This window comes from Acanthaster planci, linkage group LG01, assembly GCF_054643075.1.
Source record: "Acanthaster planci isolate LZ-2023a linkage group LG01, COTS_SCS, whole genome shotgun sequence".
NCBI lineage: Eukaryota > Metazoa > Echinodermata > Asteroidea > Valvatida > Acanthasteridae > Acanthaster > Acanthaster planci.
Window position 1 is genome coordinate 18,476,032 of NC_141777.1, and position 13,739 is coordinate 18,489,770.

Below are 13,739 nucleotides of genomic sequence, written 5' to 3' on the forward strand. Positions count from 1 at the left end.
CTGAACATTTGTTTTTCACATATGATTTTTCCATGGTTGTGCTACTGTATTTTAACAAGCTCAGTCTTGCCAAGAATAGAAGCGTCTTGTTTGAATGAGATGAATGATCCATTGCCTCTCGTCAGATTTTATGGTCTTTTAATTAATGCTAATTAATGTTAATTCACAACATTAAGTAACAAGGCCATGCGCCCTGAATCATGTGCACGTACATCACTTCTAAGGAAAAAAGAGGAGGGGGAAAAACCCGCGTGACCGCACCACTTTTGGATAAAGCCCATGACCAGAAACCGGAGTCTTTTTCTTTGGCCTAACCCAACATTTTTTTTTTCATTACATGAGGATAAAAGACCTCGGCTGAACTACGATTATGTTTGGTACAAAATAGGATCATGACATGAAAAAAGGACTCAAAAATTCATAAAAAGGAAGAGATGGCTCTTTAAATCAACATTAGAGGCAGATGAAAAATAGGCATTTATTATTTTTGCACATTTTAAATAATTGCATGTACTATTTTTTTCACTATATATAAACTATACTGACATTATTGCCATTTTGATCAGATAAAGTAAAGAAAGCTGGTTTCCATATCCACGTAAAAAGACGCAGAGGCATCATCGATCAGTGTTTGACGATATGCAATCAAATGAAAGTGGTGACACGGATAGGGGAAAAGGTGAACTTGGTTCAACTTTGCCGACTGTCTGCATTAAGTCGCCAGAGTAGGTCTATACAAACACGGATGCTGGCATGACAAGCGTACGATGACTCATTTCCCGAGAATAAAATTCATTTTCCCACAGATGTTTTCTTATTACTAACATATGACGACCCAACCATCAACAATTAGCGGACCATAAACAAAATACCTCAAACTGCAGTGTCACTACCTAAACAGGAAAAAAAGATTTCGAGTTTCGGACGCCATTTTGTTCTACGGGGGTGTGAGTGTGGGTGAGTGTACGTCTTTCCAGCGACTACGAGCGTCTTGACATCTTGCGTGCTGTCGGCGCTCGTTACGACCATATGGACACTAGGCTCAAGAGATAGTAACTTGGATTAATAACTGTAGTGTGCAGAGCATCGTTCAACGTCAGTGAAATCATACATTTTTGATATGGTAAGCTTAATCGACACTTGACAAAGTATAGTTTTAATAGCTTCTTGGGCCTACTGATTTCGTAGTGCTAAAGAAAATCAAACTAAGAACACAACTAGCGCGTGCGCGCCTGGTAGACAGAAAAAAATCAGCTAACACGCAAGAACGGACCAATGAGATTTCAGCTATCAGACACTGATATTTGTAAGGTATGGTAACATCAACTATCAACCCTGAAAGCATGTTATATTTGTATTTGTGAATGCCTAAAATAAAAATATTTTTCATCGTCACTTTTATTCATTGCAGTCTGTTCCCATAGTGTTAGTTCATTACCTTAGACCAAAAAAGAAGAAAATGTGTACATATACATTCATGGAAAACAAAGCATATTTGTCGGATATTTGCCGTAGGCTTAATATGAATAAAAATCAAGCAATCAGTAACAAACAATTTAGACGTTTTCGACAGAAAAGAATGTCCAAAGCACGATCAGACAATTATTTTTATATGAGTTGTATAGTTCAGCTGTCCTACAGAAAACTGTACATGTGTTTTGGCGGGACTTCGTAGTATGCATAAATGAGCTTGTCGTATAGCGTGTCTCGATCGTTGAAGAACCGCGTCGAGCCAATGCTTGACTTCGGCGTGTGTACCTGAAATAAAACGAAAAGTCTCTCTTTAATACATTAATGGAGTCACTTCTGTAGGTTGGCTCGAATCCTTGTCACGATTCTCATTTGGTCTCTCTCCCAAGAAATTTGAGGGTGTTGCTTCAGTTGGCTTCGAATGTATTGGTTAGCCATCAAGTATGCCTACACACACTACAGGATTATAGGCCTACTTCAAAAATGACAATTTGCCTGCACTAACGAGAATAGTGGAAACTATGCGAAAACGTTTGGCCAAACCAAAACACTGCTCTTGGTCACGCGGCAAGGACAACGCGCTGTTCACACTGAGAAGAAACTCAAAAAGTATTAAGCAAGTCTATCGTCGGAGTACCTTATGGTATCACTTAAACTGCAGAGGCAAATCTTAGTCAACTAATCCATATTTCTATGTCGAGTATTAAGAAATCTTTACAAAGACAACTGCCATCTTAGAGATATATACAAATAGTGACATTTTGAAATTGCACGAAATATCCATGGAAAGCCACCAGAAAGGAACATGAGCACATGCCTCTATGATGTATTTTTAGATCCAAAATTCTTACTCTTTGTCCGCCGTTGATGTCTTCCATCACGAAGCCCCCGTTGATTTGTCCAAGGGAATTGGCGCTGTAGGATTGGGGAAGTGATCTCCGCGGGGTGTGTTTCTCGATCTTTTCATGTTTTCGGTTCATACACTGATTAAAATAAATGACGACAACAGCATAATTTCAAAGTGTATTCTGCAGACTTAGATGTACTTATTTTCTGCCATGGCACAATTCATTTAGCATTCTGCGAAGTTTAATTAAGACTCACTGGCAAATTCACTTACAAGAAGGTAAATAGACGAGACAAATATTGCCAGCGCCGCCAGGCCACAGATAATTGCAATAGTGATTTCCGGAGCGTACTGGTGCCAGTTATCTCGGAAGCTGGTTGCCATCCACACCGTTGAACCGTCCACAGTGAAAATTGTGTTGTTAAAGACGCACTCATAGTCTTCCATCCGAAGCTATATTAAAAGAAGTCAAATTACAATATTAAAATAGTTTCTCAATTTAGATGTAGAATAAAATCCAGCCGGCGAGTACCAGCGGATGGCTACACATTACGGTACACCCAATCAGGTGGTGAGTTGGTGTCAAGAATGATTATGTGTCCCAGTATGAGCAAGAATGATGCTGCTTAATACTGCCTCAGAATTTTATTATTAAGTTTTGACTTTTAATATTACTTGGGGTAACAGTGTGACTGTTTTCATAGGGAATTTTTAATGGTAAACTTTCCCAATCTATTGATGATAAATGTTCGACTGATAATTTGTTCCATTCACCCACTTTTCGACTCTTTAACACACTTTATCTCTCAATCCGTTTACAGCGGTAGATCTTAGTTATGAAGGATTTCTTTGGAACACACGGACATGTTCCTTCACACAATTACTTGTATCAGCTATGTGGAAAAAAAAGAAGTGTACGTTATATGGATGAATCGCGCACCAAACCAAGCCATTAGCTCATACGGATTCAGGGGACTTGAATACATTTCACCAGTAATGGATTGTTTTAGTGGCTTTTAATTTTCTGAGTTTTTTATTTCTTATGTATCATTCTTCTACAAATAATAATTTCAATTTGGAAATAATGCTGTACATATGTATCCCCAAACCACGACATCCATGACTTACACTCTTCTCCAGCCTACTCCTGGCCTGTAGCTTTTCCTTTAGTGTTGTGTCGATGTTGAGAATAAAGTTAACTTCAATCCTCCCATCTGCACCTTTAGTTACCTAGGAAACAATGTCAACACGTATACATGTACATGTGTACTAACAGAATCAACAGTAATTGAAAACAGCGTCTGTCTCTATCCGTCGTCAGTATATGAAAACACGAGTCTTTGGTGTCTTTGAGTTGAAGTTTCTTCGGACTGGGGAGTGAATGGAATTTTAATAAAAAATTTTTTTGAAAAGTCTGCTTTCCAGAAAAAAAATTGGACATATTTTCGACTCATTAATATTGGCAAGTTGTACAGATGTATTAAATTCTAAATCAAAAGAAGATCTGGAAATGTTGGGAAATTTGAGACAAATGCGTAGCTTAATTACAAAAGCTCAGGAAACTGTATCCCATCACCTTCCTCTTAAGGAGAATGGAGCGGATTTAGGATCTGAAGTTCTTCCCCGCTTCTGTCGTACGGTTCAAGATAAAGGATACCATGGGCCTATATCGTGATTTGTCACATTTTCCAAAGTAAACTTGAGGCTTTCATACTCTTGCTCGATTTTCCGTGGATCATACAGGAAGGACACGGGAGTTGCAACTCTGACATTTCAAAGTACTCGATGATCGTTGCCATTGCTAATAAACGCTTTTATTTTTATGTACATGTATTGTTCCATTATCCATCCAAAATTTGTAGTTTTATTCGTCCCCTCCAATATACCAGTTTTCATAGACTTGGTACGAATTTGACAAAGGCTGGCCAAGAAAATGTTGACCACTATTGGAAGCTGAGTTCATGAGAAAAAATTTCATCATAAGGAGTGATCATGCATGAGATCTACTAAAACACACTTTTGTATAAATGGCGTATTAAAAATGATCCAAATAAAACACAAACTCTTGTAAGCATACCAGAATATAGCATTCATTTAGGGCAATAACTGCAAATGTATATTCAGGGCATGCGGCGTAAATCAAGCAATACTCCAGTATGCCACACCGAAACACGGCGAGTCTTGGGGTTACAAACTACCTGGTGGTGGCAATCATTGTGTACAAAGAACGTCTAGGGTCTTCAAAACTGGGGCTGGTAACCGCGCCTTGTCTATGGAGCCGACCGGAGTGGTTAATCAGATTACGGTCTGTAGGACTTCGTTCTAACTCCTTGTGTTTGATAGCTCCATGGTTGACAGAGCCCTTTAAACTTGGTCGAACACAGATCTGTTGCTTTGCATGGATTGAAGAATCTTAATGTATTAGATATAGGCACATAGGCTCACATGCACTGCCCTAGATAGCTGTCACACTTCCTGGTGGATGTTATACGTTTTGCACTCGGCCCAACTCTTTTCTCATAGTTAGAAGAATGCTGTAAAATCTGCACTGCCTTGTGTGGTTATATTCATGGTCCCAGAAAGCTGCCACAGACCCCCACAAATCTGAACCAGTTTGCATTCAATCTTCCCCCTTTTCTTGCAGTTATGGCAGCTTGAAAATTGAAGGCTTCACAAAAGGTGGATTCTGGAGAGGATTCTATAACTAATTATTCATAAAGCGGGCCAATCAGAGTTACTCTGCACTAACTGGTAGCCAATCACAGTCCATTGTTCTAGCCAATCAGGCAAGGGGTCAGACTACTTCTATCAGGCAGTGCTAGTTTAGAAGGGAAATTCTCATGTGAGGATCATTCTGTCACAGCTTGTTGGGCATGCTGGGTCAATTTGCCCACCACCACCCCCAGCACCTGCCTTTTAAAGGATATTTGTTTTTAGAGGCGTTTTTAACAGGATTCGAAGATAGCCACTTCCTAAGATGTGACATGTATTTTTACTGTTAAGGTACAGGGTACCAATGAAATTATTGTTGACATTGATGTTTTCCATGTTACACTGTAATTTGTAAGGGGTCAGCCACACCTCTTATGTACCCAAGGGGGTGGGGTTGCTGCATGTTCCATAGCACAACCAGCGCTGACCCTAAAATGTTGGATGGATTATTCTATTATTTCATGATTATTATATGATTGGTCTGTAAGCCGAATGACAATACATGTACATCGGACCTGGGAGCCCTTTGTTTGTTTGATGTACGTTTTGGGGCCTACCAGCCCATATGACTGATACCAGCTTGCCCAAAACAGATTCGGTATCTGGCAAAATAATAAATAATAGAAGCTGTGGCAAGAAAAAGGAAAATAATTTGTCTGGAAGTTTGTTCATTCGTTAATCAGAGTATAATTGACCAGATGTTATAGCCCAGGCAGTTCAAACTCCTTCCGTGTCCTTCCTCTATGCGTGGACATATTGGGTCTTGTAAGGCCTACATGTACTCTTTTCAGATTGACATTGAAAAGGGTCACACACTGGAACTACGATCATAATCGTGTTGGCTTTCGACGTAAAATGAGATAAAGTGCGTTTCGGATATTTTTTTAACAGGCTGATATATTTTAAGGGAAATTTGTGATATTCATCTTTTTAGGAATTAAACAAAAATATATATTGTTAGCTTTTAGAAATACTAACCGTTCTGGATTTCACTTCAGTATTGTTGAAGTTGAAGAGATCAATAACATCAGTAAACAGTTTACTGCAGAATGACAAGGAGTAAAAAGAAATGTTATCACAACTTCTTAAAAAGTGTACGGCATGTTGTATGATTTTATAAATTTATCGTTTGAAAATGTTGGAAGGTGAGCTGTTAGTTTCTTTAAACCCACAGGACAAAAGTAATATCATGTTGTACATGTAACATACAAAAAATACACAAAATTATACGATTTTTTTTCACATTGAACATGCAAGTCAAATTCAGCGTGCACGGAAGAACTGTTCACAACTGCAGACATTTTTGCCATTTCAAAACAATATTTAAATGAGAATTTGTTGTCCCCAAATATTTGGTTTGTGATTGACCAAAAAATGTGACCATCCAAGCAAAATATTTGCGACTGGAAATTCAAGCAGGTGAAGGCCACAGTGCACCTACATGTGTACAAAGGTACATGAAGGCGTTCAACCAAACTATGTGTTTCACTAACTGAATGCCTTTACTTCTACATGGTCAACCACAGTGTGGAAGCAACAAAAATATAGGAAGTCTTGCAGACTGCGCACATTGTGTGGCAATGCACATATACATAGGCCTGCTTGCGTGTAGACTAAAAACCATGAAGTCCCTTTCCAAATTACTCTTAAAAAGGATTACAGCTTATTTTAAAGCCCCTAAACTACTTGCTTTCCATTTAACCCCTCCAAATTTTACCAATCTTTATGTAGGAGTTAACTTTCTCATTGTGAGCCACTTAAGTTGGACAATTTTTTTCCATGCAGTTTTAGAGTAACAAGCAGTTTACTGAACGAGAGATAATGAAGACTTTGTTCTTACCAAAATTCACTAGTATTGAGTTTTCTGTCCTGTTTTTAAGCGTATAGGGCCTAAGCATAAAGACGCACGCACATGTAACTTTTTTTCATTATTTGAATTACCCTCACTGTTCGGTTTGAAATTTCTTGAAACCCTAAACGTTCACCGCACCCTTGTGCTTTCTTCCAATGCTAGGTACCGGTACTGTACTGACATTTGGGTGACTTTAAATCCTACATCATATAGAAGGGCAGAAGTTGGGTACATCCTTTCTTAATTCTGTCAAATCTGCCAAAAACCTTGTGGCTTTTGGAGGCCCTGGATCAGTTTGCGATAAAAAGATAAAAATGAATTTCAAAAGGGCCTTCCCTTCGAATTTATTCTAAGGCCTTTTTGGCACCATCTATGCGAATGTTCCTTTGTTTTGTGCTTTCATGTTACTGATGACATATTTTATGGGTTATAAAACGACGATTTTTATTTCAATCTGTTAAAAAACGTATCTTGTTAGTACAATAAAACTTGAAGTGAATCAATCAATAAAACTTGTAGTGAATCAATCAGTAAAACTTGAAGTGAAACAATCAATGAAACTTGAAGTTAAATAATCAATATCAGTTAATGAAAGCGCGTACCTTTTAAAGTTGTCAACATCGTTAGAGATCGCGGTAAAATTGTTCCTAAACTGGAACCCGACGTCCGTTCTGAAATGAAAGGAAAACCCTCACTTCTTAAGGGAGAGTGTTCGGAAAGGGAAAGCCACCCCAGTAAGATTCTTATAAGAATATTGCTTTTATCGGCAAAATGAATCGACCATAGGTTTTGAACAAGGACGATATATTTAATTTCATTAAAGTACATGATGGAAGCTGATAATTTGAGTTGAAACTTCTGGAGTGTAGACTACACAATTGAAGGGGTGCGCATTACATCGATATATAGGCCTATACATGTATACAAATTGAGGTATGTTGGTTTATATCTGTTCTGTGCAAGACATATAGGCCAACGTATAAGCTATTTACAGTCCTTGCTAGGATAAAAAGTGCGTTATCTCCCTATCAGGACAAAATGTACCAAATTGCTTTTGAAAATGACTACAGTAATGAAACTGACACACAAAGATTACTGGGACGTTGAGAATCTCACTTGTCGACGATCTTTGACCATTCATTTCACTTGCATATTCTTAACTGCACTCATATACAGACAGGTTCATTTTAATTTCAATAGGTATCCAAACATTTACAGAAAAAAAGAATGTACAGGTAAACGCATGTAATAGTGTTATTATGTCTTCCACTTCCCTCATCCCCTGCTGTGTCATCCCTTAAACGTATAACATTTTCGTTTCGGAAATTAATATGAAATCACTTTTACGGAGTTTACCTACACACATAAATGTAATTTTCCTGTAAAAACATTATGTTCTTTGTAACTTACTGGGCTTCTGCTTGAAGATACCGTTGTGTTGAAAACATGCAAGAAAAGGGAAAACAAAGATAGCAGAATAAAGAGTAAGTGAAAATAACCCAAGCCTGGCTTTTAATGCAGTTTTGTAATATTTCTTTAGGACTAAAATAATCCTTCAAGTTTATTATGGAGGTAATTATATTTCTAAAATTTACCCTAAGCATTTTTTTATTTGTTTGGTTTTGTTTTTAGGCTACCCCCTCTCAGTGAATCAGCACTCAAAATAGAGTAAAATTTATCCAGACAAATAACCTAAGATTTTAGTCGAGTTTCCACTGCAGGTGGTTTCCCCAAAATATTTTGACCATAATTTAGAATGACTTTCAATCTACATGCATATGTCTCAACGATTTCATCACTTAACAATGATGTTAGCTTAATCTTGGGCTTGTTGGGGGCTAAAAGAATGAAGCCACCTGAATTCGGTCTCTTGAACACCATATTTCGATTTAAAAATGTGTCATTACAGGTGTCCAAGGTGATTGAGCAATTATTTGTTGCAATTCGGCAAGGACCTCTATTTATGAAAGTTCGGAAATCTGACGAACATTTGACGGAAACCTGATGAAACCTGACGAAATTCTCTACAAATTTCAGCTGAGTAAAGTCGACGTACACGTAAATTCCCTCTATATTGATCGTTTCAGATCTTTTTCCCACAGTGAAAAACGTTTATTTAAAATTGATTCGGAAGAATAGATTCTAACCTTTCCGTATTTATAAAAAGCTGAACTATTTTGTGTGAAAGTGAAAGACTTGGGGGTCCATTTTTTAAAAAATACATTAACCTATCAGACAGGTGTTTACTCAAACAAACTGATTGTTGATCAGCGTCTTATCTCGTATTTTTCTTAAGCAACAAGCAACACAATATTTGAGAGGTACATGTACATTGTACCTTCGCCTTCATTTTGCTGGCACGCCATGGCAAGATTTCTTTGCTGAGAAAGACAGTGTTGGCTATGACAAAGCTTGGTCAGAGAAAATCTCAACTTAATTTCGACCGCAGAGTTTAGGGTCTATACACATTCTCATCAAATAACATTCACACTCTGAACACGAAAACCCTGTCCCTAGTTTGAAACTCCATGTTGGGTGATTTAAAGCTTCGAGCACTTACACTTCAAAGTTTAAGTATTCAGAATACCGTATAGGCCTATGCTAATTTTTTTTTCGCTGTCGTGATCTACATGACATAGGATTTAAACAGTCATATGTAACTTTGAAAATATCACTTTCCAAAACTTGGACTTTTTCAGACCAGTCTAATATAGGTACAGAAGCGTATAAGGGCCACTTGCAAAAATTTTTTCGAATTACCATCTCACCGCGCCGCCTAGGCAAGTTATTATATCACTGCGGCGAGTTAAATCGTTGAATGTGTATCTCGCCGTGGCAAGTTTAAGATCTTGCCGCGGCGTGAAATTGAAATCCCGCCGCTTCATGTACACTGTACTTCATTAGTATCATAAATCTTATTTAGCGTGTCGTCGTACTCAGATTTATAACCAGGGTGGGATCCAGTGAAATTGGGTTTCAGATTGCTTTATACAAAGCCTGATTCAACCAAGCTTGATTTCTAACACAAAAGAAAACAAAAGAAATCTCTTTTAGGGGTATGACTTTTCATATCCGGAAATGGGGTAGACTACTTTGGCTCCCTGGTAGACCGCCTGTTGAAAGGATTACTGTGCCTTTTTCATTTATACTTTAAATAATCCTATTTACATAAGCACCGCGAGGGGGTGCCCTGAAAAAGAAAAGAAAGCAACCAAAGAAATAGAGGGAAAAAAAGAAAATCGACCTCCCACAGTAAAATGTTATTGTTTTAACTAGACGGCTTGCCCCCCCCGCAGAAAAAAATTCTGGCGACGCCTGTGCATATTTTGTGTATGTGTGTGTCTTACCATTTTATACCAAACCTCGATGTTGCTGTCAATCTTACACTTAAATCTGCTTTGATTTAGTAGATTTCCACAGGCAAAAAGAAAAATGGTGAAAGGGAAACAAACACACACTTTTTCATGAACTGGATTGAAATCCTCAGTCTATTTGATATCAGATCAACGCGTTCACTCGTCACAAACCATCCATACACTGCAGGGTGCTGGGAAGGGCAAATACGTAACATTCTTGTCGAGAACTTATTGGATGGAGCCTACATTAACATTGTTTAACTGTTTTGATCTTAATTTGAAAGTCTGCTGGCTTCTATTTGTCACTTGGAAAATATTGGAAGGCATTAAAACAGTCTACTTCTCATCTAAATGTGGAAATTCACCACAAAATAAGTTTCTTTTTGTGTGCGTGTCGGAAAAAACAAACTTTGTTGAAATGCAACATCCCCTTTTGTACCAGTTACCAATCTAAAACGAAATCTCACTGTATTTCACTCTAAAGATACAGCTGAAAACGGCGCGCTGAATAAGACTTATTCTTAAGACTCTAGAATAAGACTTAACTCTTGAAATATTCGCTGCGGCGGGATATCAATTTGACGCCGCAACAAGATCCCGTCGCGGGCTCGCGGCGGGGTAGTAAATCGAATTTTGCAAAGGGAACTTATACGCTTTCGTAAATGAGGCCATGCACAAGGTGAAAAATGGTGTCTGGTATATGGAATTCTTTTCCACCATCTTTACTTGAATAAGGGAAAAGTCATCCTACAGATAAAACTAGTAAATTTATAACCGAATCGATCTATGTAAGAAGAATTATTTGTCGTATCCCTCTGCATATACTTTGGACTCTCTCCAGCTCCGCAGAATACAATTATCCTCCACTATTAATGATAATAATGACATGGCAGAAAGTCTGACATTTAAAACGGTATGATGAATGTCATCAACACATATTGTTGATTTTAGGCTTGTTACTTTCTCTGTGCAGTTGTGTATTAAAGAGGAAAGTTGTTTCTTTATAACCGGCAGGGTTAATGGCATAATTAACCAACTTACCCGATGAGATGGAACACAGTAAAACTACAAAATATACAATCCAGCTTCCAGAAACTATCGAGTGCAAACATCCCATAATGCAGCCGTAACCAGACTCACATGTTGATCACAAAGACTGGAAGCCTTTTGCCGCCAAGTAAAATAGGTGAAACTCAGTCGCAACTTTGGCAAGAAGGTAAATATCTCCGTGCTTCGCAAGTTATACACTAAATGCAATACTATGTACACGGCGTGTGTACGTATGTATGATCCGCAAAGCTATTCCATGTCGACCAAACGTGTTTTTCACAAAAGCGTTCAAGGTAAGGCTGCTATTGTGTGGAGTTGGCTCCATACGCCCTTTATTTTGCATGCATGACGGACTTTCCTTTGTGACTTTTCTTTGCATTCTTGTATGAGTGGGATGACTAACATAACAGGTCAAAAACACACCGCCTGCAACTACAGGCTAGGCAGGCCCACGCATAGCAATACGTCACAGCTAAGTATTTTTAGACAAGTGCCACAGAACAGTAATCGTTCGAAGTTAAGCCTTGACAGACATAGCATGATGAAGGACTGATATGGAAGGTTTGTCAGCTTCAAGGCCTGAATTTACCATTATATAAAGCAAAACCTTTCAGATGTCCATTCTAACACAATAGCTGCTGGAATGCAGCTGCAATTTTAAGATTCAACCTATAGAATTACAGATTTGGAAAAGAAACCATTCAAACGTCAGCTAACATGCGGCAAGTACACGGACAAGCGAAACAGACACATTTTCTGTTGAGTGGAAAGTAGATTTTTCTACGGAAGCGTATAAGGGCCAGTTGAAATTTGTTTTGGATAAGTATCTTACCAAGGCGAGTTGCCGCGGCGTGAAATTGAAATCCTGCCGCTTCAAGTACTTCAGAAGTTTCATATATCCTATTTAGCGCGTGTTCGCCGCTCTTATGTATAATCAGGGTGGAATGCAGTAAAATTGGGTTTCAGATTGCTTTATACAAAGCTTAATTGATTCAACTATAAGCTTGATTTCCAAGACAAAAGAAAACAAAAGAAATCTCTTTTGGGGTATAAATTTCCATATCCGGAAGTGAGATAGACGACTTTGACTCCCTGGTAGACTGCCTGTTGAAGGGATTACGATGCCTTTTCATTTATACTCAAACAAATAATTTTACATAAACGCGGCGAGGGGGGCCCTGAAAAGAACGAAAACACACACACTTTGTGCGTTCACTCGTCACAAACCACCATACATTGCAGGGCGCTGGGAAGGGCAAATACATAACGTATTTTTTGTCAAGAACTCATTGGATGGAGTCTATATCAACATCTGAACACGGGTCAACACTTCCGGCTCGGTGCGCATGGCACATGTGCACTTCATACTATTTTGGAGATTAGGGCACTAAGTATCCTTAAAATGCTTTGAGGCATTTCAGCATTGCATTTTCAAAAGTAGTGTTTTTGATCTTCATTTTATACATTTAGACTGATGAAAGTCCGTCCGTAGTTTTAGGACACTTTGAAGCTACGATATTAGACTTCATATTTGGCTCAATTGGCTATGCTTTGATTTGCGTTTGTTGTGGAGAGTCATGGCCAATCCCCTGGGATTTAGGCCTACACCCCTGACATTGCAGCACACAATACATCCAGACCCCTTATTTACAATGTGAAGAGCGATTAATTTTACATATGTAGTCATGTCAACAAACTTTTATGGAATAGGCACCGTAGTCAGGCTGTTGCTGAAGGCTGGACAATTAACTTTTGATGATGGACCAGGAAATTTATCCAGCAAATTATCAACACGGAGAAAGACGATGTAAGATGTAAGAGTCGGTTTCTGAGTATTGAAAAGTGACTCATGAAGCCGTCCACTCGTTTCGTGAAACAAATTGTGAGTTTAAGGTGCCGAAAGCACGCCTTACTGAGGGTTTCTCGGCCGTGCCTCGAGCTCGGAAGACATTTATGATTCTTATGATTTTTTTGAAATTTGAAGTGAAGCCAACATTTTGATTCATTGAAATAAGGCACAAATAAGGACAAAGATCTTACAAAAACCTAAATTTTGACCTTTTTAGTTAAAAACCACACCCATTTTTTGTGTACAAAATATTTCACAGTTTCCTCTGCAGTACACGTGTACATTCAAACAAAAGCACCCCACGTTAAATCGATTCTTCTTTGCTTTGCAGAGTCCGATGGAATCCAACTTGGTATCAAAATATTTCTTATGACATCCTCTTCAAAATAACTTCCAAAATAATAAGAAAAAAATTAAAAATATAGGGGCTGCATACAGAGGACAGGTTTTTGTTCCTGTGTGATATGCCTGAGTAGACCCTATACTGCTTCATCGTCACATAAATCTAAAATAACAAACATGTCCTCTGTGAGGGCGCTCCATGCAACCCCTCTATTGATTCTCTCTGTGGTAGACCCTGTTGGGTTGATGACAGACTGGCAG

The 13,739-nt window shown here is 38.4% G+C and overlaps 1 protein-coding gene across 4 annotated transcripts; it reads right to left on the reverse strand.

Annotated features, from left to right (window-relative positions):
- Positions 1 to 453: 453 nt before the first annotated feature.
- LOC110978188 (uncharacterized) lies at positions 454 to 11,573 on the reverse strand. Of its 4 annotated transcripts, none has more exons than XM_022232968.2 (8): positions 11,279 to 11,573; positions 8,292 to 8,298; positions 7,484 to 7,552; positions 6,008 to 6,071; positions 3,446 to 3,547; positions 2,591 to 2,770; positions 2,322 to 2,453; positions 454 to 1,758 (listed from the first exon to the last, which is right to left on the reverse strand). In XM_022232968.2, exons 1-8 carry the CDS (start codon positions 11,352 to 11,354, stop codon positions 1,636 to 1,638), a joined length of 753 nt encoding a protein of 250 aa, XP_022088660.2. In that variant the 5' UTR covers positions 11,355 to 11,573; the 3' UTR covers positions 454 to 1,635. The 4 variants fall into 4 exon arrangements, with proteins under 4 accessions (XP_022088660.2, XP_086994428.1, XP_086994435.1 ...); XM_087138302.1 differs by having other exon boundaries at positions 8,242 to 8,298; XM_087138309.1 differs by lacking the exons at positions 8,292 to 8,298; positions 11,279 to 11,573 and adding an exon at positions 8,238 to 8,287.
- Between the last annotated feature and the right edge of the window lie 2,166 nt (positions 11,574 to 13,739).